Raw genomic sequence first — 27122 nt, forward strand, 5'->3', positions numbered from 1 at the left:
AACTGAGGAAACCCAGGTCAAGTGTGGAAAATGGATATATCCTGTGTTACTCAGGGAGTAAGGAGCAGAACCAGTATTTGGACCCAGGCCTCTGACTTTTAAAAATGTTTTCCCCTCTGCTCTGTAGTCTCTCTAACAGTTTATCCATGAGAACGGGAGAGAATGGTTATTTTTTTCTATTTTTCACTTGATGTCTTGCTTCCCATGATCTTAAACAGAATCATGTCCTAAAGAACATGATTGGCCTGAAACTGATTGACTTGATTGCTCCACCCTCCTCAATTACCAGGGTTTGGGGTATAAGTTTCTCCCAGGAGATGTCCCCTCTGCAGTAGCTTTTGGAGCTGTCCAGGAGGCTAGTGTGAGATACCTGGCCCTAGCCTAAGAGTCTGATAGAACTGCTGATGAGCAGGAGCAGCAAAGGCTTGCCTGCCTGGTAGAGCTCTGCTGGTGCTTTTCTCAGTACAAATGTTGGGTCTGTATCCCGGCAGGACAGCAATAGCCAGGTGGCAGGAGGAGGCGTGTCTGTGTACTACTCCCACGTGCTGCAGATGCTCTTCTTCAGCTACTGTCAAGGCAAATCCTTTGCAGCCACCATCAGCAGGTCTACTCTGGAGGTGCTGCGGCTCTTCCCCATCAACATTAAGAGGTAGGAGCCAGCTTCATTGCCTGAGTAGGAACATTCCCTTTCTGGTATTGGTTATAAGCAAAAGAAGTTTTTTTGTACTACTTCATCTGAAAACCAAAGCTGAATCTCTGGATCATAGGATTATGTGAGAAAATAGTCATCAGACTTTTAAAGGCAAAAGTAAAGGTTTGGAATCCTTGGAAATGTTTCTTTATGGTTACTTCCCAAATGTTCTTCTTTTGGTCACCCACTTCCAGATAAACTCAGGCATGCCAGGAAACACGCCTTGCTCTAAGTCAACTTGGAGCATTAGACAAGACAATGGGCAAGGAACAAACAGGCATTTCACACTCTTATCTGTCTGCCAGAGTTCTGACCACTGAGAACCCCACATTGCCATTCTGACCCATTGCATTTGGTTACTAAACATTGGTAAAGGTGTTAGATCTATGATTCTGATATGTCTCCAGAGGGTTAGTGGATAAAGGCAAAAGTGTATTTAATCTAGAATAGAATCAGGTCCTAAAGACTGCCTAGGTGCAGTATCATTTCTTTCCTATGATGAATGACTACAGTTGATTTAACTGATCTGGTCAGACATGTGTTCCTATCCTCTTTTCATACCCTGTCTTCATTCATCATTAGTCCATGTAATCTTTTGAGTAAAATGGCTTTTTCATTCTTTGCTTAAGTGTGGAATTACTATTTGAGCTGGTCACCTAAATTATTGTGGCCTGTCTGTATTTGTTGCAGTACTAATGGCGGCGGCAAAACTTCTCCTGCCCTTTGCCAGTGGTCTGAGGTGATGAATCACCCTGGTTTGGTGTGCTGTGTCCAGCAAACTACAGGTGTGCCGCTAGTGATCATGGTGAAACCAGATACCTTTCTCATCCAGGAAATCAAGACTTTGCCAGCTAAAGCAAAGGTTTGTGCCAGTTCCTCCTGTCTTTGACCAGGAACCTCTTCTGCACTATCGAAGATCAGTACCCTTGCCTTATATAGAAGGCCTGAAGAAGAATAGCAGTTTTCTCCTATTTTGAGGAAGAAAACTGCTGCCATGCCATGACTACTATTACTACTATTACTACTACTACTACTACTACTACTACTACTACTACTACAACTTTTTTTTGAGGCAGTTGTGGTTAAGTGATTTGCTCAGGGTCACACAGCTAGGAAGTGTTAAGTGTCTGAGACCAGATTTAAACTCGGGTCTTTCAGGGCTAGTGCTCTATGCACTGTGCCACCTAGCTGCCTCATGCCATGACTTATTAATTTTGAATCCCTTTACTTGCTGTGGAAGCTTATTTTTATTTTTGTAATAGCTTTTTATTTTTCAAAATTCAGGCAAAGATAGCTTTCAGCATTCACCTTTGCAAAACTTTGTTGCAAATTTTTTTCCCTCCTTCCCCCCCCAACCCCCAGCAAGTAATCCAATATAGGTTAAACATGTAAAATTCTTCTAAACATATTTCTAAGTTTCTCATGCTACATAAGAAAAATGAGAGAAAAAAAAAAACAAGCAAGCAAATAACAACAACAAAAAAGGTGAAAATACTATGTTGTGGTCCACATTTGTTCCCCATAATCTTCTCTCTGGAAGCAGATGGCTTTATCTGTCACAAGTCTGTTGGAATTGTCCCTAACCACTTCATTGTTGAAAAGAGCCAAGTAACAGTCCTTATTTTCTCTTTGCAGATCCAGGACATGGTTGCTATTCGGCATACAGCCTGCAATGAGCAGCAGAGGACAACTATGATTCTGCTGTGTGAGGATGGCAGTTTGCGCATTTACATGGCCAATGTGGAAAACACATCCTACTGGCTCCAGCCTTCCCTGCAGCCCAGCAGTGTCATCAGCATCATGAAACCTGTCCGCAAACGCAAGGCAGCAGCCATTAGTAAGCTACCATCCTTCTTCATTTCCTTTTTAAACCATTTGAGATGCATTTGAATACAATCTGTTAGCTGCTAGCAGTAGGGCAACAGCTCTAATATGAAGCCATATAAATGTTCAACTTAGTTTTAAATTGGGTTTAGGGGGAGGCTCTTCAGTTTTTTATATTTGGGAAACATGACTTTTCTTGTGTTCAGAGGAGAACTGACTTACGGAGGCATCAAAGGTTAACAAACAACCAAGAACTTAGCCCATATTTCTGAAGTGATGCACTGCTCTTTAGTGTCTGTGGTGTAAAAGTCATGAGTAGTTGAATTGAAGCAGAGAGTTCCCAACAGACGGTTGCTAGGCTTGTCCTGGTGATTCATATTAATTAAACTGTTTGGTGTAACTAGCACTTCTCAAAAGGAGATAATATTAATGATAAGTGGGCTAACAGCTTCTCTTGCCAATGAGAGGGCCAACCCTGGAGTTGATTGTTGACAGGGAAAAATCTGTCATTGGCAAGGAAAAGAAGGACAAAGAAGTATCTTCTGATACTCCTTGGTTTAGTAGCAAGAACATGGGTCTTGGGCATCACACTTTGTTTGGTGTCCTGAGCCTGACGCTCACCCAGGACCTGAAACAAGTCCTTTCACTTCTTTGAGTCCTATGTAAAAGAAGGATAATAACGCTTATACATCCTTACTCCCAGAATCGTGGGGAGGAATGGAATCTGCTGTTTTTGGTCTGCTTGAGTTCCTCTGTGGGCTTCTCAGCTCAGAGTTCAAGGGGAGCAGTTCAAGTATAGAAAAAGCAGAGGTTTCTATAAGTGATTTCATACAAGAATTTATTATTATTATTATTATTATGGCTTTTTATTTACAAGTCATATGCATGGGTAATTTTTCATCATTGACAGTTGCAAAACCTTTTGTTCCAATTTTTCCCCTCCTTCCCCCCATCCCCTCCCCCAGATGGCAGGTAGATCAATACATGTTAAATATCATACAAGAGTCTTGTAGACATGAACAGACTCAGTGTAGTTAGAAGGTGTTGAAGCTTTTTAATCTTTTTCTTTGCTCTCCACACACAGCTACTCGAACTTCTAGCCAGGTCACCTTCCCCATTGATTTCTTCGAACACAATCAGCAGCTGACAGATGTGGAATTTGGTGGCAATGATCTCTTACAGGTCTACAATGCACAACAGATAAAACACCGGCTTAACTCCACGGGCATGTACGTGGCCAACACCAAGGTGAGCGCTGGGTGAAGCTAACTCTTTCTGAAAAGAACCCTCGCATTCATTTGTTTGGGAAATGGAGTTCTTATCAGAGAGCAAGGATGTAGTTACCAGGTGGGATTTTCCTCTAATAGAAATAGATAGCATAAAAAAAGTGGACTTGGGTGTCTTGTTACCTTCTCAGTTTCAAGCTCTAAATGTCACATGTAAGAGGATGGATATTGCTAACATTCCTAAGAGTAGTGTATAGTATCAGGGAAGTAGTATCAGGGAAATGGATAGAAGTGATGGGGAAATCTGGTCACTGTAGTTGGGCCTGGAGAGAGCGTTTAGAAGTCTGAAATTAAGAAATGTGTAGAATGTCAGTTGGCCTTTCATCCTGTGTCTTGAGGAGCATGGAGAAAATTATGATTTCAATTTTACAGGTAAGGATGCTAGAGTGACATAGGTTAAATGACCCATCCACTCACTCATTGAGCTATTGTCAGACAATTAAGTGGCCTCCCATCAGTCTTTCAGGGAAGATCATGGCCCTTCTGGGCTTTCTCCTCCTATGTGATACATGTGTGTGTCTCCTTGGAAGCTGCCGTAGTAGACCCTTCTTTTGCCTTCCCTCTGTGCTCGAGTCGCAGGATGATGTCTGTCTGTTCAAGCTCTGCTTGTTTCTTGAGCTGTGCTCTCCTTTCTCGTAGCCTGGAGGTTTTACCATTGAAGTGAACAACAACAACAGCACGATGGTGATGACAGGCATGCGCTTACAGATTGGAACCCAGGCCATTGAGCGGGCCCCATCTTACATTGAGATCTTTGGCCGGACTATGCAGCTCAATCTGACACGCTCACGCTGGTTTGACTTCCCATTCACCCGAGAAGAAGCCTTGCAGGCTGACAAGAAGCTGAGCATCTTCAGTGAGTCCTAGCCCCTCCTGCTGCAAGCTCATTTCCATTGCACTTAGAAGGGTACCTCTCTTCTTGAGATGATTTTTTTTTTTTTTTGGTGGGGGATAAAAATAGAGAGAGCACAGTAACCTTGGGCAAGCTTCAGGAGATTCATTTGCCCATTGATAGACTTGGAATTCTTTGTGGAACAGCAGCATTTAGGACATTCTCGTCCTTGGCAGGTGCTGTCTGGCACAGGAGAAGAAAAGGGATCGAAGCGCATGTTTATTCAGTGTTTTCTATATGTGGAACATTGTGGTGGTCCTTGTTGGGGGGAAAAAAGAAGTGTACCATGTTGGAGTGATAAGTTAGTGTGTCTTGAGAGGTCATGATCTGTGTTGTTGGCTGTATCTGGCAGTATGGTACTGATGGGGTCATGAGCAGAGTGCTGGGCCTGGAATCAGGAAGAACTGAATTAAAATCCAAACTCTGTTACTAATTGTGGGATCCTGCGCATATTACTTAATCTGTCTTTGTCTTAGTCTCATCACTTAAGATGGGCATAAGGGCAGCGTCTTTACAGGATTGTTGTGGGCATCAAATAAGATGATAGTAGTAAAAAGGGCACAGCATAGTGCTAGCACATGGTAGGGAATGATAATAGCTCTTTCCTTTTCCCCTCCCTGGGACTCGCTGTCTTATTTGGGATAGGGAGGCGGCCAAATAACAGAAAGAAAAGGACCCTTTGGAGATCTTATTTTGCCTGTAATCATTAGTATCTTGGGGTCATCTTTGCTCATGTCTCTCAGGCAGAGAGCCCAGCAGTCCAAGGCTGGAGTTCTGGGTTCTTTCTTTCTCGGTTGAGATTTAGTGGAGACTGTTCCCTCACTGCTAAGAACTTTTGACTTTGAGTCCTAGATCCTTTAATCATGCAGTGAAGACAGGCTCGGTTCGGCTTTCCTCTTTTACTTGTGGCTGTCTTGCCCACTTCCAGAAGAGGCAGCCATGGCATCTTGGAGGTGGCTGGTGTGCACAGGGCTGGCTGCTTAGGCTCCTATTGTGTGGGGTGGTGACCTCCCCTGGTAACTGAGTCTGGGCACCTCAGTTTCAGATCCTAGAACCAAGGACATTTGGCTTGTTCTTTGTTACTGAAACCAAGAATGTTTGTGGAGGAGTGCAGAGTCCTTGAGGTTTTAGGAGCAGAAGCTGACATGGAGAGCAAAAGAATGGTTATATTTGCTTCTCCCCAGTGTTTTCTCTCACAGGGTCAAGTGCCAATTCTGTGGGGTTCCTGTCTCCTAAATTCTCTCTTTGGTTTGCAGTTGGGGCCTCAGTGGATCCAGCAGGAGTCACTATGATAGATGCTGTCAAGATTTATGGCAAGACAAAGGAGCAGTTTGGCTGGCCTGATGAACCCCCAGAGGATTTCCCTTCTGCCTCTGTCAGTAATATCTGCCCACCCAATGTGAGCCAGGGCAATGGCACTGGAGAGAGTGACACAACAACCCCTGCCACTGCCAGCGGGACTGTCCTAGAGAGGTATCAGTCTTAGAGTGATTTAATGTTTTGATATAACTGGGTGTTTTCCTCTTCCCCTCCCTCACTCCATGCTCCTATATATCTTCAGAATGCTTTAAAACATTTGTCCAGAACTCAATCTTTGCCCTTCATTTTCACTTAGCTCGCCAATGTCCAGCATCTCCCAGGTAGAATTGAAGAGACCTCTGGAGCCTAGTTTATTCCTAAGGCTCCTTTCCCTTCTCCTGATGATCCCCCTGAGCTCAGGTTTCCTTCTGAGATTTCCTGACTCCTTCCTTTCTTAAGCCATGTGGATCAGCTGCATAGAACAGAAAGTTAAGTCTCGAGCCAGCTAGCCATTTAGGGTGCCAGTCTTGCAGATTAGTGCTGCTGGCGGGTTGTCCCAGCCTCTCTGATCTTACCATCCTTTGGTCTCTTTCTGCAGTAACCACTTTGGTGGGAAAAGCCTTGCAGTTCTGAGGCTGCCCTTTGCATCCTGGGGATCAGTTCAAGAGTCTCTCAAAACATGCCTTGTGCTTGGCTTTGTGCAAAGAGGCTTGGCCGGGTATCTTACAATATGAGATGTTGACTTTCTTATCTTGTAAGAGCTGAGAAGAGCCTGGCTTGACAGCACCTTTTCCCTGCCCTCCCCTTCCCCATATTGATTTATAGTTTCCACTTTTCTCTGAGCTTCACTTATTTTCTTTCCTTTTTTTCTTTGCTTTCCCCAAGTTCTGAAACTGAATCCCTAACCAAGCTGGATCGGTTAGTATGCCCTCCTGTCCTCTGCACGAGTGAATGTGTGTCTGAGAGCACCATGAGCAGTGATGTAGCTTGGCACTGACCCTGCTTCTGTCGACAGGGACTGTTCGCCTCTTTCTGCTTCTCTGCTTTCTGCTCCTTGCATGGCTGCAGGCTTCTCCCCTGTGAAGGTGGTTGGCCTGAGGAGTTCAGGCGCCCATTTGATGTCATTGTTGCCTGCTTTGCAGACTGACTTGTAGCTTGCTCTATTTTACCCTTTTTCTTTCTGACATTTCTGTACCATGTGTTTATGACTAAGGGAAGAAAAATGTGTTATCTGCTTGATCACTAGATACCGCCATCTGCTTGATCACTAGATACGCAAGCGGAGAGCTTACCTGATCTTGTATCTGTAGTTTTTCCTCATATCTTTCCTTATTTTTTGCTCCATTTCTCGACCCCCTTTTGCCCTTTTCTCTCATACTACCCTCTCTACACTTCTTTGTGTACCAGAACTTTATATATCAAGATACTTGGTTTTTTCTTTATAAAATACTTGTTAGCATTGGAGCAGGAGACTTGAAAGAGTGTTGGCAGGATGTTTCTTTTGGGGATCTTACACTTTGGTAATAGTATTTCTTATCCCCCTCCTTCCTTGAGTTTGATGGGCAGCTGTATGGCATCTGATTGGCACCATAAATATGCCATCACTGGGGTACTGGCAGTACAATGCCCATGATAACCCAGTTTCTTCTCTCCCTTGCTGTGAATAGCTTCTACATCAGGGTTCCCGGGAAGTGCTTGTAGGGTCTTTGCTGAAGGTGCAGGGGAGACCTAAAGGTCTAGGGTCATGATATAACTTTTGCTCATTTCAAGAAATATTCAAGAATACTCTTCCCTTGAGGGCAACCCTTCATTCCTTGATCTCTGTACCCCTGTGCCTTGGGCTCTGGTGGTGTTAAGCCAATTCCAGTGATCCTTGCCACAGGCGGCAGAGAGAACAGTTTTATCTTCTTTGAGAGAGAAAAGCTCTGTCTTTGAGCTGCGGATTATGAGCACGGCCCCAGGTTGATATGTGAGGAGGAGCCAGGTTTCACTCTGGCTTGTGACACAAGCAAACGATAGTATGGTGCCTGTGGCTCAACTTATCATGCTCTGATTCTGTCCTTGGCATTCCCTAGCTGTCCCCGAGCTACCACAGCTGTAGTCTGCCTAGGCCAGAGGACAAGGGGGAGGTGGGCTGCTCGACTCAAGCTGCTTTTCTCTCTTCCCTCCAGGCTAGTGGGGAGTTCTTTAGAAGCCCTTGAAAGCTGCTTTGCTGTGGGCCCTATCAGTGAGAAGGCAAGTAACTTCTTCAAAGCCATGGGAGCTTTGTGACAAGGCGTGTGGGTCCCGGGGCTTTTCTGATCTTGTGTTGGAAGAGCTGGGTCTCTGGCACAGGCCCTGGGAGTGGATCGTGGGGAACATATGGCCTCTGCCACATTTCTGGCTGTGCTTCAGCCTTGCAAAAGCCAGGCGGGGTTACTGGATTGCCTGCTTGAGGCTTTCACAAGGGCATGGATTGGTCTAGAGTTTGAGGTCCTGCCCTGGCCAAGTCTGAGAGAGACAGGTCTTTTAAAGTGGTGGGGGAAGGGAGAGAGGGAGAGTTGGGAACAGACCCTTTGTGTCTACATTGATACTAATCCCTGTGTCCTCACTTTCTATGTCCTCCTCTCTGGGACCAGGAAAAGAGCAAGGCTGCAGCTCAGGAGTTGGCTACCATGCTACTGTCCATGCCGGCACCATCCAGTGTCCAGCAGCAAACCAAGAGCCTCCTTGCTAGCCTTCACACCAGCCGCTCAGCTTATCACAACCACAAGGTAATCATCCGAGAGCTCCTTCAGGGCCTTAGAGCTCAAGCACCCCTAAAATTCATCTTTGCCAGTTCCTTCTCTCAAGAGATGGCCGAGACTCTGATAGAGTCTGGGGAGTGGGAACCATCACATGATACAGAGGGGAAGATGAGTTCTCTCCTGCAGGCGTAAACCTGGAGAACTGAGATCCGACTGGTGAAGAGGTTGTAATCCTCAGTGGTTTCTCATTCCTTAACACCTGCAGCAGCCTGTCCACTCCCTGCCCACTGGAGTGTGGAGGGAGTGCCACTGCGCCCTCCCACACCCTCCCTTAGGCTGCAACCCTAGTCCCCTGCTTTTGGCCAGTCCCGTGTGAGCCTGCTGTTTTAACAGGACCAGGCCTTGTTGAGTAAAGCTGTGCAGTGCCTCAACTCCTCCAGCAGAGACGGGAAGGAGCTGGACCCGGAGGTGTTCCAGCGGCTCGTGATCACCGCTCGCTCTATTGCCATCATGCGCCCCAACAACCTGGTTCATTTCACCGAGTCCAAGGTGCCCCCGGTGGAAGCAGGTGAATGGAACCTTGGGTGGCCACACCCTTCCTCATCTTCCCAGCTCCTGACTGTCCCACAGGAGAAACGAGAGGGAGATGCAGAGTGCCTTTGTGGCTCTTGTCCCTGAAAGACAGGATAATGGCTGAGGATCTTGCAGCAGCTGCCCACTTGGTCGCCTGGACTCTAGCGTCAGCCCCCTCTAATCTGTCACATGTTCTGCACAAGTAATCATCTTATTGGGGTGTTCAGATTATAACACTCCTATTTCAAAACCTTCATTGCTGCTCTTGGCAGATGAGGTTAAGTACAGTCTTTTTGAGGTCATAGGGCCTCCCTGTGTAGCCTAACACTACTCCTTCTCTTGCTTTCTTCTACAACCCTAATAAATGATGCTGTTTGGCATTCTTCAGCCTCATCTGACCCTTTCTCACTTGTACCCTGCCCTGGGATGTCCTTTTCCCCTCCCTAAGTATGATGGCACGTAGAAAATCTGAGGCCGACCTTCCTCTACTTGAAGGCCTCTAGTGAGGGGAGGCCCACCTCCCGGGAAAGCCTTTTCTTCTTTCAGACAGTGCTAAGGGTTGTTCCTGATTCTGTTATCTGGGACTAGCAGAGCAAGTTTCGTCCTTATTCCATGTCTTTCAGATATTTGAAGCTGTTTCTAGTCGGACTAAGCACCCTCGGTCCCTCCGGTTAATCCTCACTTGGCATCATCTGGAATCCTTTCACCATTTCAATGATCTGCCCTCTGTCTTCTGTCTATGGTTGCTTTCCATATGACTAGTTTCTTCCTTTTTTTCTTTTTTTGGTGAGGAAATTGGGGTTAAATGACTAGTCCAGGGTCACACAGCTAGTAAATGTTAGACTTAGAACATGTCTGAGGCCACATTTGAACTCAAGTCCTCCTGACTTCAGGACTGGTATTCTTTCCACTGAGCCATCTGACTGCCCTAAGTTTCTTAAAACAAGGTTTGCAGAACCAAACCCAGTGCTCTTAAGCTAGTTTGTTTGCATTCCCTTGTCTTGGGAAAGATCTTGGGGGCAACAAGGTACCCCATGGATAGGACAGGACCTGGAGTCGAGAAAGTCAGAGTTCAGGTCAGGCCTCAGACATTTACTAGCTGTGTGTAACCCTGGACAAGTCATCTTTGTCCTCAGTTTCCTTATCTATAAAACTAAGCGAATGACAGCACCTACCCCCCAGGATTGTTGTGACAGTTTTTAACAGAATAAATACTGTTTAAATGTTAGTTGTTGTTATTAGTTACCTTGTTCAGCTAGAATGGATTTCTCCTTACATTTACTCTTTCTGCTTGTTTCGTCTCGTTGCTTTTTGATAGTTTGTATTAATATCTTTTGTATACAAGCTCTTATATCCTCTGTTGTAGATTACATAAGAGACTTTTTCATCTTTTTATCTGTCTGTTGAGTTGAAATGACTAGAATCTTACTTATAGAAGCACTTAGAATTCTGGAAAAGGGGATAATCCTTTATTGAATACTGCTTGCAGGTCCCTGAGTCAGTGACTTTCTCTTTACCCATTCATCCTTTCAGTGTTCCCACTGGTCTTTGGCTGACTAAGCTATTGTCAGACACTTTGAAAAGAAAAGACTTTTCTTGAAGTCTTTTCTGTGGAGCTGTCCATTTTAAAATATTTTTTAGCTTGTAGATGTTGCCATAGGGGCCCCTTCTATTACATTACTATTTCATAGTTAGCATCGACAGTAACAGACATAATGTTATTTCTGGGCAGAACATGTTTTATAAGACAGCATTTTGCTTGCCCTCTAAAGTTTAACTCTCTTGACCTGTGGGGTATAACTCAAAGCCATACTTGGATTCTGATTGTGGTAGGGCCCTAAGTATTTGTCTTTCCGCTGTTCAGCAGTTGTTTTGTTAATTCAGTGGCCACTGTCCAGTTTTGGTTCTACCCTTATACTTTTGAGCAGGCCTTCTTAAACTTTTTATATTTGCGACCCCTTTTTGCCTGAGAAATACCCTGGATATGTGGGTATGTTAAATAGGTACACAAATCAGACATTTACTGATAATAAATCATAAAAAAATTTATTTTAAGGAAATTTTTGGCGTACATATGATTTACCATTTTTTAAAGATGAAAGCAAATTTGCATATTAATGAGGGGAATGTGCTTGGGTTTCTTTTTTCTTTTTACATTGATACTTTATGTAAGTATTAAATCTAGATAGAATGTTTGATACCTTTTACTTTTGCTAAATTTTTTTATGACTCCCACATTTGGTTACACAACTCCATTTGCATCCCTGACCCATGGTTTAAGAAGCTTTGCTATAGAGCTCCTATGCCAGTATTATTAAGTGAGCTTCTGAATAGTTATTTGTTGATTTCTTTAAAATCAATCCTTGCTCAAATTATTCCTTATCCATCATCTTTTCATCCTTTTTCCTCACAATTTGTAGCCCTGGAATTATTCTAGAAAAACTTAGAAACTGATGGCAAAAGAAGAAAGGCCCTAGACCTCTCCCATTTCTTTAAGGCCAGTGGTAAAATTGTTTTGAAATGTGCCTTCCCTTGTCTAATTTTTTTCTTTATAATTTCTGTTAAGAGTCTTGAGACAATTCCCCTTTTGATTGGGGCTTCCATTGAAATTCCATACATGGGCAAATATCCTTGACTTGAGGTAACTCTAATGAAAATTAAATTCCATCCCCAACTTACCATCACTAATAATTTTCTTTCTGCTGCTTAGAAGGAGTGGATGAGGGGAAAGAGCCCCAGAAACATACAGAAGGGGATGGCTGTACTTTCATCACCCAGCTCATCAACCACTTTTGGAAATTGCATGCATCTAAACCAAAGAATGCCTTTTTGGCACCTGCCTGCTTACCAGGTACTTCATTAAATAGTAGTCTGCTGCATTGTCTGTTTTTTTTTTTTTTTTTTTTTTTTAGGGAATGGTCAGACAACTGTTAGAAGGCATTTATTAAGCAGTTATTATGTAGCAGGTATTGGGCTAGGAGTTCTTGAGGTGGTGGATAGTAGTCTGGGATAGGTGGAACCTGCTGGTATATTCTGGCAAAACAGCAGCTCCCTACTTAACTTAATTCCTCTTGGTGACTGTACAACTATTAACCCGTGAAATATTTGGTATCTCAAGTCGTTTGAAGATTGTTTGAGAGAGAAAGAGAGAGATATTGATTGAGAGATTGAAATTATTTTAGGTACATGCTATGATAATACCTATACTCTCATTGTTTTCTCCCCTTCCCCCAGGCAGTTGAGGTTAAGCGACTTGCCCAGGGTCATACAGCTAGAAAATGTTAAGTGTCTGAGGCCAGATTTGAACTCAGATCCTTCTGACTTCAGGACTGGTGCTCTATCCACTGTGCCACCTTGCTGCCCCATCTCATTGGTTTCATTGTCACTCTATTGCCTTTTCTCTGATAATAACCTTCCTGCCAAAAAACAGGAATTTAGCCATTCTAAATGGTAAGGGTTTCCTTTCAATCTTGAGCAGTCTTGAATTTTCTAATTATTTTCCCCATTTTTAGGTTTGACCCATGTTGAAGCTACTGTTAATGCATTGGTGGACATCATCCATGGCTATTGTACTTGTGAGCTAGACTGTATCAACACAGCCTCCAAGATTTATATGCAGATGCTCCTATGCCCCGTATGTATTGATATACTTTGTGACTGTCCTGTAACAACCTCACAGAGGTTGATGCCGAGTATCTGAGTAGAGAATCTTTTTTTAAAGAATATCCCTGTCAGATTGGGAAAATTTAATGAGGCCTTTTGCTGCCAGAACTTATTTCTTCTTCCCATATTTTTTAATACCCACTGAATTTCTGGGATGGTGACTAATAAAGCAGTATGGTATAGGGGAAAAGCTCTGGATTTGGAGTTGGGACCTTGCTTTGAATTATTAGCTCTTTTTGATCATCTCCTTTATATTGGTCAAACCATTTAACATCTTTGAGCCTCATTTTTAAATCTATAAAATGTGTGAATTGAACTTGAATAGATTTTTGAAGTGGAGAGAATAGGAATCAATCATTTTTAATGGCAACTGAATAGATTTCTGAAGGGCTTATGTTCTATTTCCATGTGTTCCCATCTTAAGAGAATATAAAAATTAGAAGCACAAATTATTGTAGCTTGTAAACTAAGGTCATCACTAAGAAACTTTTCATTTTTTTGTTTGACTAAAAACAAATATAAGAACTTACCTTGACTTCATTTTATGTAACAGTCTGGTGTTTTATTGGATGACAACTCATCTGTTACGGTGGTGGATGTATATTATGTAGTAGGTCAGGAGTCAGGGATGAAAAGCTGATCTGATACAATGGGGTCTCAGAATTAGTTAGAAAGTGTAGGTGTTGATTGATAACTACTTTAAAACCCATGTGTGATGGCTTTCATTTATATTTCAGGATCCTGCGGTGAGCTTCTCCTGCAAACAGGCTCTGATCCGAGTGCTAAGGCCCAGGAACAAGCGGAGACATGTGACGCTGCCCTCTTCCCCTCGGAGCAACACACCCATGGGTAATGCAGGGCCCTGGCTGTCAGTTTGGCACATGGTGCTTATAAGTGCTCAAGGGCTCAGGTCATCCAAGTGCCTGGATAATCAGTCTTCTCTCTGGAATTTAGAGTTAAGCTTCTTTTTTCAGGTCTACTGTTGTTACTTCTCTCTTGGTTCTCTAACAGTAGATTGAGGTTTATTCCCCTGAGAGACAGATGGGCTTGATAGCATCTTTTTTCCTTTTTTGCCCAAGACTGCCCAGGAATAGGTGGAAATGCCTGCTACCTTCATCTTCTCAGACTAAACTGGCTAGGTGTAGATTGGAGTTCCAAGTAAGATCCAAGCTATCAAGCTCTGAGAGCTGAATTGCTGTTACCCAGAGGTTTTAATAGCACATGAGGTAACCTGCTGTAGATAGAGGAAGGAAGAAGTCATTATCCCCAAGCTGACTGTTCTTTTCTCATTCAGGAGACAAGGATGATGATGATGACGACGATGCTGATGAGAAGATGCAGTCCTCAGGGATTCCGGAGAGTGGGCACATCCGGCAGGAGAGCCAAGAGCAGAATGAGGTGGATCATGGCGACTTTGAGATGGTGGTGAGTCTTAGCCTGCTGGGGAGGGTGCCCTGGGCTTCACAGCCCTCAGGGGTACTTAGCAGGCTTTTCCCCTGCAGTCTGAGTCCATGGTGCTGGAGACGGCTGAGAACGTGAACAATGGCAATCCTTCTCCCCTGGAGGCTCTTCTGGCTGGTGCAGAAGGCTTCCCTCCTATGTTGGACATCCCTCCTGATGCAGATGATGAGACTATGGTGGAGCTGGCCATTGCCTTGAGCCTACAACAGGACCAGCAAGGTAGAAGGCTTTCCTGGCAATTGCTGTGGCCCTGCAGGAATGGCCTTTGTAGTGAATGGTTTCATGTGACTCATTAGCCTGTTCCCAGATTTGGGAGATGATTTTGATCTGGGTAATTGCTGCTCGGAGACACAGGTGGAGAGTGACAGAGGGGTCGCCTTCAGTGGATTTCATCATAAGTTTTTCTCAGGCCTCTCTCTTTGGTCCTTTCTTCCTGAATCAGTTTGGCTTCTCTGGCCCGTGTCCTTGTTCGAACAGATGGATGCTTCCCACCATCACCCAAGCCTGGTGGGTGGACGGCAGTGGCTGTTTAAAGACCTCCTGCTGGCCAGGAAGGAGCCACGCGCTGGTGTTAGAGGCTCTCAGGAACAGCAGGTGGCCTGAGCAGTGTTGTGGTTAAGGGGTTGGAGGGGGTGTGATGCTCACTCTCCACTTGTTTCCCAGGCAGCAGCAGCAGTGCCCTGGGCCTGCAGAGCCTGGGACTGTCCGGCCAGGCACCCAGCTCTTCCTCCCTGGACGCAGGAACCCTTTCTGACACCACAGCATCAGGTAACTGTCCGCAGCAAGGAGAGAGGCTCAGGGCCCCTGGCCCCTGAAGCCTCCCTGCCTGCGCTGCGCAAGTGTGATGGGCAGCTGCTTTGACGGGCCATCTCGCGCTCGCGGCTTCGGCTTTGGTTGGAGGCCGCGTGCGTCAGAGGCGTCTACGTAGATAACGCTTGGCAGCAGCGCATGTCTGTCTTCTCTGTCCCTCCCCTGCTGCAGTCCTACTCCACCTGGTGCCACGAGGGCAGGCCTAGCGAAGGCCCGGTGGCTGGCGAAGTCCAGGCTCTGTGGAGCCGGACGGTCTCCACTGGAGGGCTTTGTAGCATCTGGGGCAGGAAATACAGACCCCATCTTTTATCTTTTCTCACCACTTGTAGGTAAAACTGAAATGGCAAGAAGTGAGAATGCTTCAGGTGAAATTCGTGTGACTTTTGCATCAGTTTGACCAACCCAAGTTACCTTTGGGCTCAAAGACTGAGGGATAGCATGGACTTGGAAATTCACAGATAATTCCTAAACCTCATTATAGTCTTTTAAGTTCAACCTCTTTGCAACAAAACTTATCAGATATGGTAAAAGGAAATGTTTGACCAGCGTGAATTTCATCAGTTTTTCACTTTCCTCACTCGTGTCCTCAGGAAGGTATAAATGGTAAAGAATTAGATCCAAATTGAGGCTGATGAGAGGAAGAAGAGTTTGCAGTAGAGAGCCTGAATAAGTGGATTTACTGGAAACCCAGTCCTTTCATAGGCCAAGGGTTCAGTCCAGTGTGTTTTAGACCTTGGCTCCCTGTTTTCTGTCTCTTTTCTTTTCTCTTGGATATCTTATCTTGAGAAGATGAGCAAAGAAGAAATCAACCTATCCTACTGTTTCCCCTACCCACAACCACCGCCATGGCCTGTAGCTTCTTTTAAGGCTTGTTGGATGACTGCCCCCAAGGTTTTAGAGCTTTGAGGTGGATGTTGTCTTTTGTGCACTGTGGCTTAACTGTGCTCTGTGTGGCTTTCCTGGCTGGTCCTTCTTGATGTGTTGCATCCAGCATTTTCCTCTGTCTCAGTTCAGCCCTGATCCTGGATGCTGTGGCTGTCTCTGGGGAATTTCCTTGCTTCATTATTAGCATCTGATGAGGCTAATTAGAAAGTCTGAAACTTCCTACTGAATTTTCCTCATGCCATATGATGTTTTAAAAAAGAGGGAGAGAAATGGGCTGGTTTGTGAAAGCTCATGGTGTATGGTTGATGAGAGGACCTTATGGGCTTTTCATAAAGGAAACTTCCTTCAGAGATGAAAATAGAGATAAATGCTCACAATAATTTTAAGAGTCCCTTGTTTTGGGTGGTTATGACCAGTCCCTGGGTGTTCAGGACACCTAGATACTAATGTATCTAGTATTTAGATACTAATGACCATTATGCATTTTATTTGGGAAAAATTTGTTGAATACTCAACTTATAGCATAACACAATGGCTAAGGAAATACCCAGTGAACTGGGTTTTCACTTGTCTGAGTACCAGTGAGCTGTGTATGATGTTTGTTTTTCTTGGAGATTAACCAGCAAAGCTATCTCTTGGACAACAGGATGTAAACTGCATCGTGTCCCTTGCACTGTGTGGTTTGTTGCTGTCACACCAAAGCAATGTTTTTACCTGTAACAGCTCTTGTTACTCTCTTAGCTCCAGCATCAGATGACGAAGGCAGCACGGCCGCGACCGATGGCTCCACCCTTCGGACTTCTCCTGCCGATCATGGCGGTAGTGTAGGCTCCGAGAGTGGAGGGAGCGCCGTGGACTCAGTGGCTGGAGAGCACAGTGGTAATGTCTCATGAGAGCCTGACCTCCCTGTGGAGAGGGTAGAGACAAAGGGAGAAATGACTGCCTGGATGCTAGGCCTAGATTGCAGCAAGTGGACATGGCTTGAACTAAAGTGTTTGATTCTCCTTGTTGAGATATAATTGAAGTTATAAGTTTTTTTCTTATAATTTATATCTTTTTACATCACTTGTATTTCTCACTGTATCCCTTTCTTCACCCCCTAACCCAAAGCCATTCCTTATAAAGAATCTTAAAAGAGGAAGAAAAAAGAAGTCCACAAATCTAACTGATGCATTGAAAAAGGTTGATGTTCTATATAGTATTCCACAGTTCCTACTTCTGGGCAGAAGCCAAGGGAGATCTTTTCTCAGATCTTTTCTCTGGGACTAAGCTTGAACCTAGAGGTTACAGCTTGGACTTGTATCTTGAGCCCAGAATATTGAGAACGATACATAATCAGGGAGAGTAGAGGGGTATCATCAAGGAGAGTAGAGGTGTACCACTGGGATTCAAATCCCAATTAATAGTTAATCTAAAATTTTTAAACAATTTTCTATTATCTGCATAGGATCCTATTTCTGCATAGGATTTCCTCCCCTTGCTTATTAAAATTAGCGTACATTTCCAAAATGCATAGCAGTTCACTGAAGGACTCTGTGTATGGGAGGTAGGGATAGGGAATTGGGGGTGGCTGAAAATGAGCTTTCTTTCCAAAAATTCTCTTAAAGCATTTTCTCTGGAGTTCTCCTTTAATCTCAGACTAACTTGTGTAGGGCACATATTCGTGTATGGGTTTTATTTTCTGCTTACCCCAACTGCTTCATTAGATTGTAAACTCCTTGAAGACTAGGGCTGTACCATTTTTCCTTTTGTGTCTAGCACTAAGTTTGATAGACACTTTAGTTAATTGAATTAGGTTGAATAGAGATCACTGGCCTGAGATAAAAATTTCTGTTTGAAAAATTAAACCCTAGAAGGATTTCGTACCAAAGGGGAACGGAACTTACTGCCCCAGGTAGCTTAGCTCAGGAGAAAAGTGTGGAAGCTAAACTCATGAGCTCCAGCTCTCTAGAGGCTCTAGCTTTCTTAATTTCATGTGGAGAAAAATTATTTGAAGGCCACAAACTCTACCCATAATCCTGATGGGCCACTTGGGGCAGAGGGAGGAGGAGGGAGAGTACATTGCTTTTCTTTGGGGCTGATGATGTTTTCTGATGCTTTTCTTCAGTGTCAGGCCGGAGCAGTGCCTATGGTGATACTACAGCAGAGGGACACCCAGCTGGGCCAGGCAGTGTCAGCTCCAGTACTGGAGCCATCAGTACCACCACAGGCCAGCAGGAAGGAGATGGCTCTGAGGGAGAGGGAGAAGGGGAGGCTGAAGGAGACGTCAACACCAGTAACAGGTCAGGACCCAGAAGGTACAATCTGAAAAATGCTTCTTACCTGGGCAGGTGAGGATTGGTGGCCAAAAGAGAAGGGGTTGATTTTACTTTAATACTATAAACACAAAAAGCTTAAAAAACTGATTAAAGCCTTTTAGAGCTAGAAGAGATTTCAAAAGGTATTCTGCTTTATTTCCCTGCCTGCAGCTGAATTTGCACCAAAGACAGCTAAGTTTGTCCCAGATGGAGATCATGAACATGTCTTTAGTCTCACATTTATTTTAATAATCCCATTGCAGTTGTCAAAAAGTTAATCTTTTTAGTTTCCACAAGTTTTTCCTGCCTTATCGCTATCCTTAAAATGGTATTAAGCTCTCAATTCTTAATCTAAGTTGTTGAAATGGTTAGATGACTGGCCTTGTCACTTTACTGTGGTTATTGAGATGGCAGTGATCTTTTTGACTTGAGAAAGGTTCTGGGCTTTTTGAGCATTCATTTAGCCATCCTGGATGGACTCCTCTATTGATTGCAGCAATAGAATATTTTTCCCCACCTAAGGACCTTTCCTGATCAATGATCATTTGTTTACTCCTAATTCAGGAGACACCGCTTTTTCTACATTATAATGATTATCCCATGTCTGATTTTTTTAAATTTGTGTTTCATAAGACTGCACATGGTCCGCCTGATGCTTTTGGAGAGGTTGCTGCAGACCTTACCCCAGCTGCGCAATGTCGGTGGTGTCCGAGCTATCCCTTATATGCAGGTATAAATTGTGTCATCCTGGAGCTGGTTACCCTGTGTGTGCGGAGGCTGTGATCATGCACCCTACCTCTCTCCCCTTGCTACGTGGCTCCTGCCTTTGGAGAATGTAGTAAAAGGTCTTGCTTAGTGTAGTGTTACAGAATATTAAAACTGGAGGGGATTAAAAGTTAATTAGACCACCTCCCTCATGTGTAATATATGATGAAACTATGACCCAGAAAAGTGAAACACATTACCTAGGGTCATGAGTGGCTAGTAAAGGAGCAATGAGTGAGACCAGGCCCTTCTGGCCAGCACTTTAGTCATCCCCCATACCAATTGTCTTCATCTTTTGTAGTGGTCTTGAGCTTAAAGGGACGATATAATGAGTATGCCATCCTTTAAATCAGGTCCAGGGCCTCTCTAGCATTCTTCTATTATTTTTGCACATTACTCCCTTCTACACATTCTGTAGTCTCCTGTTCCTCACATATGGCCCTCTTATTTCCTTTTATACCCCCACCACTACCTCTTAGAAGACTGTGCTTTCTTCAAGGTTCCGCTCAAGCATCACCTTCCACATTGGGTGTCAGACTAGATGAGTAACCTTAGGGGTCCCTCCCTGTTTGAGTTTGATACCACTGTTTCACACCTGCCCCTACTCTTGGTGCCTTACTTCCCAAAATTATGCCATATTTATATCTATGTATTTTACATTATGCCTGTATCTTCCACAATGGATCGTAAGCATCTGGTGGATAGGGATTGTTAAGTCTTTGTCTTTGTGTCTTTCCCCTAGCATAGTTTTTGGAAAATAAGGCATTTAGTAAATGTTTCTTGATCGATTAACTTCTTGTATGGTGGTCTTCCCTCCATACTATAATGATGATGATGTTAATAAGAGCTAACATTGTAGTGCTTTAAGGTTTGCAAAGTGCTTTGTAGACATTGTCATTTGATCCTCATGACAACACTGTGAAGTAGGTACTATGGGTATTATTATCACCATTTTACAGATGAGGAAACTGAGACTCAGAGGTGTTAAGTGACTTGCCCATGGTCACACAGCTAGTAAGTGTCAGGTGGGATTCAAACCCAGGTCTCTCCTAATTCCAAGTCCAGCATTTTTTCCATTATGCCACACAGCCTCTTATTCTGTTATGTCCTGATAGTTCTAATGGTGCTCTATTCCTGTCAGGAGCTTGTTCTCTTCATCTTCGCTTTCAGTGCTGAAGTTTCACCTCTTAACTTAAACCATCTTTGTCAAATGGGGATAATAATCCCCACTCCTGTGTCCCAGCCCATCTTGTAGGCATACTATGTGGATAAATGAAATGTAGTTCTTATCAATAGAGAAAACTAGGAAATTAGGACTAACCTTGCCCTTTGACATACCCTGTATAGAAACCTTTCTTCTCTAGGAATCCAGATTTTATCCTTTGCCTCTCTGCTCCTTTTTAGGTCATTCTGATGCTCACAACTGATCTGGATGGAGAAGATGAGAAGGACAAGGGTGCTCTGGACAACTTGCTGTCTCAGCTTATTGCAGAATTGGGCATGGACAAGAAGGTGAGTTGAGAGAGTCCTTTCTGCAGTCTGGAGGGCCTCCTGAATCTCTCTTTTTTGTTCCTCAAGCCTCAGTCTAGGGGCTGAAGCTCTGATAGAGATTCCACTTCCTCTTCCAATTTCTTATGTCAGAGCAGTTCCTGTATGGCCTGCTCATTGAATCCTGTAGTGCATTTGTGACCCATTCCATGTGGCGTCTTGACTGTCTCAAGCTCTAGTTCTGTATCAGTTCTAGTTCTCCATCTGGATGCTATATTTCCCAGTGATCTCTGAGTCATCATCCCAGAAACTTAAGGGGAGGTTTCAGAACTTCCACTTAGAACTGGTGCTATTGGTCTTGTCCGTGCAGGATGTTTCTAAGAAGAATGAACGCTGTGCCCTGAATGAGGTCCATCTGGTGGTGATGAGGCTGTTGAGTGTCTTCATGTCCAGGACCAAGTCAGGGTCCAAGTCTTCCATCTGTGAGGTAAGCTTGGCGTGGGCTTCTTGAGGCGAGGCCAGAGGGGCCCCGGCTGGGAATAGTGAGATACTTATCATTGCCTGGTGTGTGGGCCCCGCGAAAGCACCTGCTTCTGGACATTGGTTCCCGTAGTCTTTACCACTGTAGGAAGACAGGGGAGGGTTTGCTTTTTCTTACGGAGCCTTTCCAGACCCTTGAGTCCACCTAGCAGTCAGTCACTGGAAAGCTTGAAGGATATTGGCAGGTCCATTTTTAGGAAGAGGAGGACTATTTTGCCCAACCTGGAATAGCTAAGCAGATTCTGTTGCTGTTTGTTCTAAGTTCAGCAGTAGAGCAAAGACAAAGTTGCATGTGCAGGAACATGCGCGCGCACGTGTGTGTGTGTGTGTGTGTGTGTGTGTGTGTGTGTGTGTATGTGTGTTGGTGGAAAGAAGATTAACACAAAGCTGAGAGGTTAGAAATTGAGGCTGAACTGCATCCAATTTTAATGAGCTTATGAGCTGTGGGGTTTGTTGGGATTTGCAAGACTCTCCTAATGGTTTTATTTACAGTAGCTTTTTCTTTCCCTCTTGTCATTCATTTGAGCTTCTCATCTTCGCCTTCTCCAGAAGCTGGTCCAGTTGCAGGACACCCTGGGAAAAGGGGGGGAGGGGGCTGTTGGGCAGTGCCTAGACTGGGGCACACTCGTTCTTCTCTGGAAAGGTGTCTCACCCCCTAGTTCCCTGGGAAGAAGAGGAAGCCTCCTACCTCAGTGGAACAAGAGTACTGACTGCGTGGTCCCTAGCCCCCTGGCTCAGGGCACATCTGTGTAAGAAAGATTAGACTCAAAGAAAGGATGTTTCTTTGTTTCTTTTCACCCCGTGGTTAGTCAAAAGAGTTGTGAAAAACATTTGTGCTGCTTTGGAAATTGCCGCCCCTCTTGACTTGTCGCTTCGCCGATGCTGGCCCCGAACTCTACATCTGTCCCCTCCTTGCTTCACAGGTAGCCTCCCAGGGAATGTGTAACCCTTCTCTGCTTTCCCTTCAGTCGTCCTCCCTCATCTCCAGCGCCACTGCAGCTGCGCTGCTGAGCTCTGGGGCTGTGGACTACTGCCTGCATGTGCTCAAGTCTCTGTTGGATTACTGGAAGAGCCAGCAGAGTGACGAGGAGCCTGTGGCCACCAGCCAACTGCTGAAACCCCACACCACCTCTTCCCCCCCTGACATGAGCCCCTTCTTCCTCCGACAGTATGTGAAGGTAAAGATTCCCCATAACTTCTCTCCTCTGTGCATGGGGGATTCCAGAGGGAACTGGCCTAAGTGTCCTAGAGCAGATCCTTCCTCCACTGTAGACCTGGGGGTCTTCAGCTGTAAAAAGAAGAGCATTACTTCTTAGTCATGGTCACACAAAGAATGTTCTTAGGGTTTTAGAGGGAAAGGTGCCTGCAAAAGATTATTTTATATACTTCTCTCATTTGACAGATGAGGGAAGGGTCCACAGATAGTAGCAGCAGAGCTGGGATCTTAACACAAGTCTTCTGACTCCAAATCCAGTACTCTTTGTAAGGTTGCTTAAAACTTCAGGATGAAAAGCCCTTTATAGCACAAAGATAATGTTTCAGTTTTGATTCTTGGGCTTCCAGCTGCACAAACAGACCTTTTGAATCCCAATGATAGGAGCCAGAGTAGTTATACTAGCATTGATATTTATTGTTCGGCCTGGTCTCCTGTGAATAATCTTAAGTGAAATACATGTGCAGAAATGTAATGTCCTCAGCTTCCTTCTAGACAGCCCTCAAGAACAGCCTGTGTGTCCCAGACTCTCTCTGCTCAACTAACTAAACAGAGAACAGCAACAATAATTAGCTAGTATTTATGGACTGCTTTAAGGTTTACAGAACTTTACAGATCTTACCAACAACCTTGTGAGGTCAGTGCTATTCTCATCCCCATTTTACAGATGAGAAAACTTGAGGTACCAGGTGAAGTGATTTATCCAGGGTCATGCTGAGGCTGGATTTGAACTTGAGTCTTTTCACTCGAGGTCCTTGGGCTCCTGTCCACTGGGCTGTGTTCCTCTCTGGGGCAGTCTCAGGTTTTTTCCTTACATCAGGACTTTTGTATATGAGGGCGGTGATTATGGGCACATAGTTTGATTGTGATTCCCCGAGCTGTGTTAAGTCTAAGGGTGCTTTTGCTGGCATGGGAAGGGCTAGAAGTACAGGGTGCGGAGGAGCCGCATCCAGGGAGATGGTCCTTTGTTTAACTTCTTGGTACCCACTGTCTCTTTGCCAACTTTGGCTTTGGGTGTCTGTATATGTACATGGTGCCCTGTGTCATAAGCAGCAGTACAAAATGGGATGCCTCTGAGCCAGAGGACCCTGCTTCCTTCCCCTGGCTATGGGAGCTGAGCTAATGAACTCATCTGCCCTTTAGAAGATTCCTTTTCCTGAAGCTGGTTTTAGTGTGTGCTGCCGTAAGGTAGATGAGTGCTGTGACTCAGCCGAGCCTTCTTTGTAAATGTGTGCAGGCAGGAAGCACTCCTGAATGCGTCTTCACTCACTCTCACCCATGCTGTCTGCCCAGGGCCATGCCGCGGACGTGTTTGAGGCTTACACCCAGCTGCTGACCGAGATGGTGCTCCGGCTGCCATACCAAATCAAGAAGATCGCAGACACCAACTCTCGCATCCCGCCACCGGTGTTTGACCATTCATGGTTTTACTTCCTGTCGGAGGTGAGTTCTGCTTTGGAAGGACTGACTGGTCTTGTACGAGGACCTGTACGAGGAGGACTTGTTAGTGCCTCTCTGTTCTGTGGCAGGTGGAGTGAGGAGTCTTTACAGAGTTCTGGTACGTGGGGAAATGTATAGGTTAATGAGCAGAGAGAGGGCATGGGGCAACCATATTGAGTGTGATGCAGTGTGATGGGGGCAAAGGAAAGCCAGACAGAGCTCCAGAAGAAATTTGAGGGCAGATAGTCACTTCTGTAGGGCTGTGAAGAAGGGGTTCCTGGAGGAGGTGCCATCTGGTTGGTTCATTCAGGGATGTGGCAGAACTTGCAACCCTCTCACTAGGATAAAGGAGTCTCTAGGTCTCTGATCTTTTAGATGGTGAGGGCATATTCAAGGCTACTGTTCAGCAGAAGCCATCTTCTTTTATTCCTAGCCCCTTCCACTATCAACTTTCTCCAGTTTAACTGTGATAGCCTTAAATTAACAAGAGGAAAGAAGACTTGCTGCTTGTCCTCTTGTGCCCGTGTCCTGTTTAATATCCATGCTTTCATAACCTCATTGGGTTTTTTTGGTTTTTTGCTAGGGAGTAAATCCTGGTATATCCCTTCTGACTTTCTTTTGAGTGTATAGATGTTGACCCTAGCTTTTAAGTCCCTTAGCTCATCATGGAGCAGGAAGGATACTGTGATTACTTTTTCATTCACCTGTTTTTTTTTTCCTATACTGTGTCTCAGTCTTCTACTATTGAGGTGGACTTAATAAAGAAGTTTCTTTATTGGAAGTTTCTAGAACATATATTTCGTGAGCGGGTTAAAAAAAGAAATCAACATGTACCTGTTGTGGGCTCAGCCCTGGGGGAAGTATAGTTTAGACTTCTCACAATTCGCGCCATCTAGAAGTTCATTTCTTGATGGGGAATGACACGAACACTGACAATTATAATAAACAGTGTCGGGAGATAGATGCATTAAAATGTAATTAAGCTATGTTCTGAGGGAGATGTGAGGAAGAAAATGACTCTCTTTGGGGATGGGGAGATGGATGGAGAAGACTCTCTGGAAGAGATAGTTCTAGGATTGAATGGAATAGGGATGGGATCTTTGATTTTATTGACCCATGGAACTTCCATGTGAGAGAACTCCTACCTGGCACTTTCTTTCTGGAGAAGAGTTGCTTGGAATAAAGAGAAGTCATGTCAGGTACTTCTTGATGTGAACTAGCTTTCTAGTCACCATGCTAACCTGTCTATAAGAGTTCATAGTCAAAACATTGGGTAGTATTTTGGCCAGGCCAGTCCTGACAAGGGTGTGTGTGTGTGTGTGTGTGTGTGTGTGTGTGTGTAAAGCATGGAAAAGTGTACAGGCAATGTGTGTTTTTAGGCAGTGGGTTATTTAGTTTGGCTGAACTCACAGCTAGAGAGTACATAAGGAAGAATAATGGGAGAAAAAACTAAAAAGGTAGTGAATTTATGCCAAATAAAGAAGTTTGAACAGTGCTAACTTGAGTAAAAGACAACAGGTTTTTGAGTAGAAGAGACTTGTGATCATAATGGATTAGCAAAGAAATGAGTAGAGATGGGAGGACCTATTAATTGGCCAGGCCTATATGAATGAGAGCTTACAAAAAGCTAGTGCACAGGAGAATATAATTTCTGGTTGTAAGTGCTCCAAGTACTATGGGTTCAGCCTCAGAACGTTCCTGTTTATTTATTGTTTTCTCAAGTACCTGATGATCCAGCAGACACCATTTGTACGTCGCCAAGTCCGCAAACTTTTGCTATTCATCTGTGGCTCAAAGGAGAAGTACCGCCAGCTTCGGGACTTGCATACCCTGGATTCCCATGTGCGCGGGATCAAAAAGCTGCTGGAGGAGCAGGGAATCTTCCTTCGGGCGAGTGTGGTCACAGCCAGCTCTGGCTCAGCCCTGCAGTATGACACACTCATCAGCCTGGTACACAGGGCGGCTGTCATGGGGGTGGGAGATGGGGATGCAGCAGGGCACAGCCTTCCAGGGACTGGACTGGAGACATATGATTAAATATAAGGAGCATCACATCACTAAGGCTGGCTAAAATAGGAGTTAATCCTCAGATTACACCTCCTGAATAACACTCCCCAAACCACCACATAAAGTGCATCTTCATAGCACTTGAAGGCTTGCAGCTCTCAAGGGAAGGAACACCAATACTTTCTTCATCTTAGAGATAACAAAACTCAAGGGATAAAGGAACCTGCCTATAGTCACATATTCAGGAGGGGTCAGAGTCAGGATTGGAACTGTGTTCTCCTTATGGCAAGGCCAACACTTTACCAAGCTGTGATTTAAGCAATGGGTTCACAGTCTAGAGTTTTGGTAACTTGAGCAATTCCATTGCCTAATCTGTAGTGCAAACGTTAGTCTCCCATCTGTGGGAACTGGATGTCCCAATTCTTTATTTAAGGAAAGTTAAGATGGGATGCATGGGATACACATAAGTTCACTAAGAAATTGTTTGGATTTAGAGAAATGGAATTGAGTATATCTCACATGAATAGCTGGAAAGAAAGTCTCTTTCACTAGTGATTCCCAGAGGATTCTCTGAGCTTCTTGGCTGCTACCCTTGGCCCTAAGACAAAGATAAACAACATATTGTTGAGGAGAGTTTTCCTCTCTCCCTGTACCTCAAGAGGTAATCTGACCTAGCTGCTTCTTTGATGAGAAAAGGGATAGTTCTCTGAAAACTGAGGGCCCTTGTATAGCTTAGAGAATGAGAAAGCTCACATCCCAGTGTGATGGGCTCCAGCAGTCAGACACTTTAGGCATTATTCCCTACACGAGACACGATCCCCATTTGGTGCTAGAGCACAGGACTAGGATCTCTGCACTTAGGACAATGACTTTGCTTGCTTGTATTGTGAGCTGTTCACTTGCGTGACTTATCTATAGGCATTGGTTCTTCTTTCAGATGGAGCATCTCAAAGCCTGTGCAGAGATTGCCACCCAGCGCACAATCAACTGGCAGAAATTCTGTATTAAAGATGACTGTAAGTACCCCTACTTCTTCTGGATAGCCATCATCATCGTTATCTCCAAAAGCTACAGAAAATTTTGGTCCATATCACATTACATTCCTCAATACCTATTTTCAGCGAAAATGAATTCCTTGTAACGGTATATAATTAAGGAAAGCAGGAAATGAATGTTGGTTAAATTGGGCATTGAGATCAATCTTGGCTAATGAAGAAGTCATTCTAGTTGCTACCACTTTTGCATTCTCAGGCTGGATAGAT

At 44.5% G+C, this 27122-nt stretch overlaps 1 protein-coding gene across 1 annotated transcript in view; it reads left to right on the top strand.

Moving 5' to 3' along the window:
• The window catches only part of UBR4 (ubiquitin protein ligase E3 component n-recognin 4), a 144832-nt gene that overhangs the window by 54833 nt on the left and 62877 nt on the right, over positions 1–27122 (top strand). The window contains exons 44-68 of the mRNA XM_051988364.1: positions 492–649; positions 1382–1553; positions 2327–2528; positions 3600–3763; positions 4441–4657; positions 5950–6166; positions 6878–6910; positions 8164–8227; positions 8611–8745; positions 9112–9286; positions 12002–12142; positions 12804–12925; positions 13692–13803; positions 14249–14379; positions 14457–14634; positions 15079–15183; positions 16852–16989; positions 18218–18392; positions 19041–19137; positions 20577–20684; positions 21031–21147; positions 22124–22378; positions 23707–23856; positions 25576–25803; positions 26798–26876. Coding sequence (XP_051844324.1) covers positions 492–649; positions 1382–1553; positions 2327–2528; positions 3600–3763; positions 4441–4657; positions 5950–6166; positions 6878–6910; positions 8164–8227; positions 8611–8745; positions 9112–9286; positions 12002–12142; positions 12804–12925; positions 13692–13803; positions 14249–14379; positions 14457–14634; positions 15079–15183; positions 16852–16989; positions 18218–18392; positions 19041–19137; positions 20577–20684; positions 21031–21147; positions 22124–22378; positions 23707–23856; positions 25576–25803; positions 26798–26876 — 3673 coding nt within the window. The remainder of the gene's footprint in view (positions 1–491; positions 650–1381; positions 1554–2326; positions 2529–3599; positions 3764–4440; positions 4658–5949; positions 6167–6877; positions 6911–8163; positions 8228–8610; positions 8746–9111; positions 9287–12001; positions 12143–12803; positions 12926–13691; positions 13804–14248; positions 14380–14456; positions 14635–15078; positions 15184–16851; positions 16990–18217; positions 18393–19040; positions 19138–20576; positions 20685–21030; positions 21148–22123; positions 22379–23706; positions 23857–25575; positions 25804–26797; positions 26877–27122) is intronic.

The sequence above is a fragment of the Antechinus flavipes genome, chromosome 3 (genome assembly GCF_016432865.1).
Source record: "Antechinus flavipes isolate AdamAnt ecotype Samford, QLD, Australia chromosome 3, AdamAnt_v2, whole genome shotgun sequence".
Classification (NCBI taxonomy): Eukaryota; Metazoa; Chordata; class Mammalia; order Dasyuromorphia; family Dasyuridae; genus Antechinus; species Antechinus flavipes.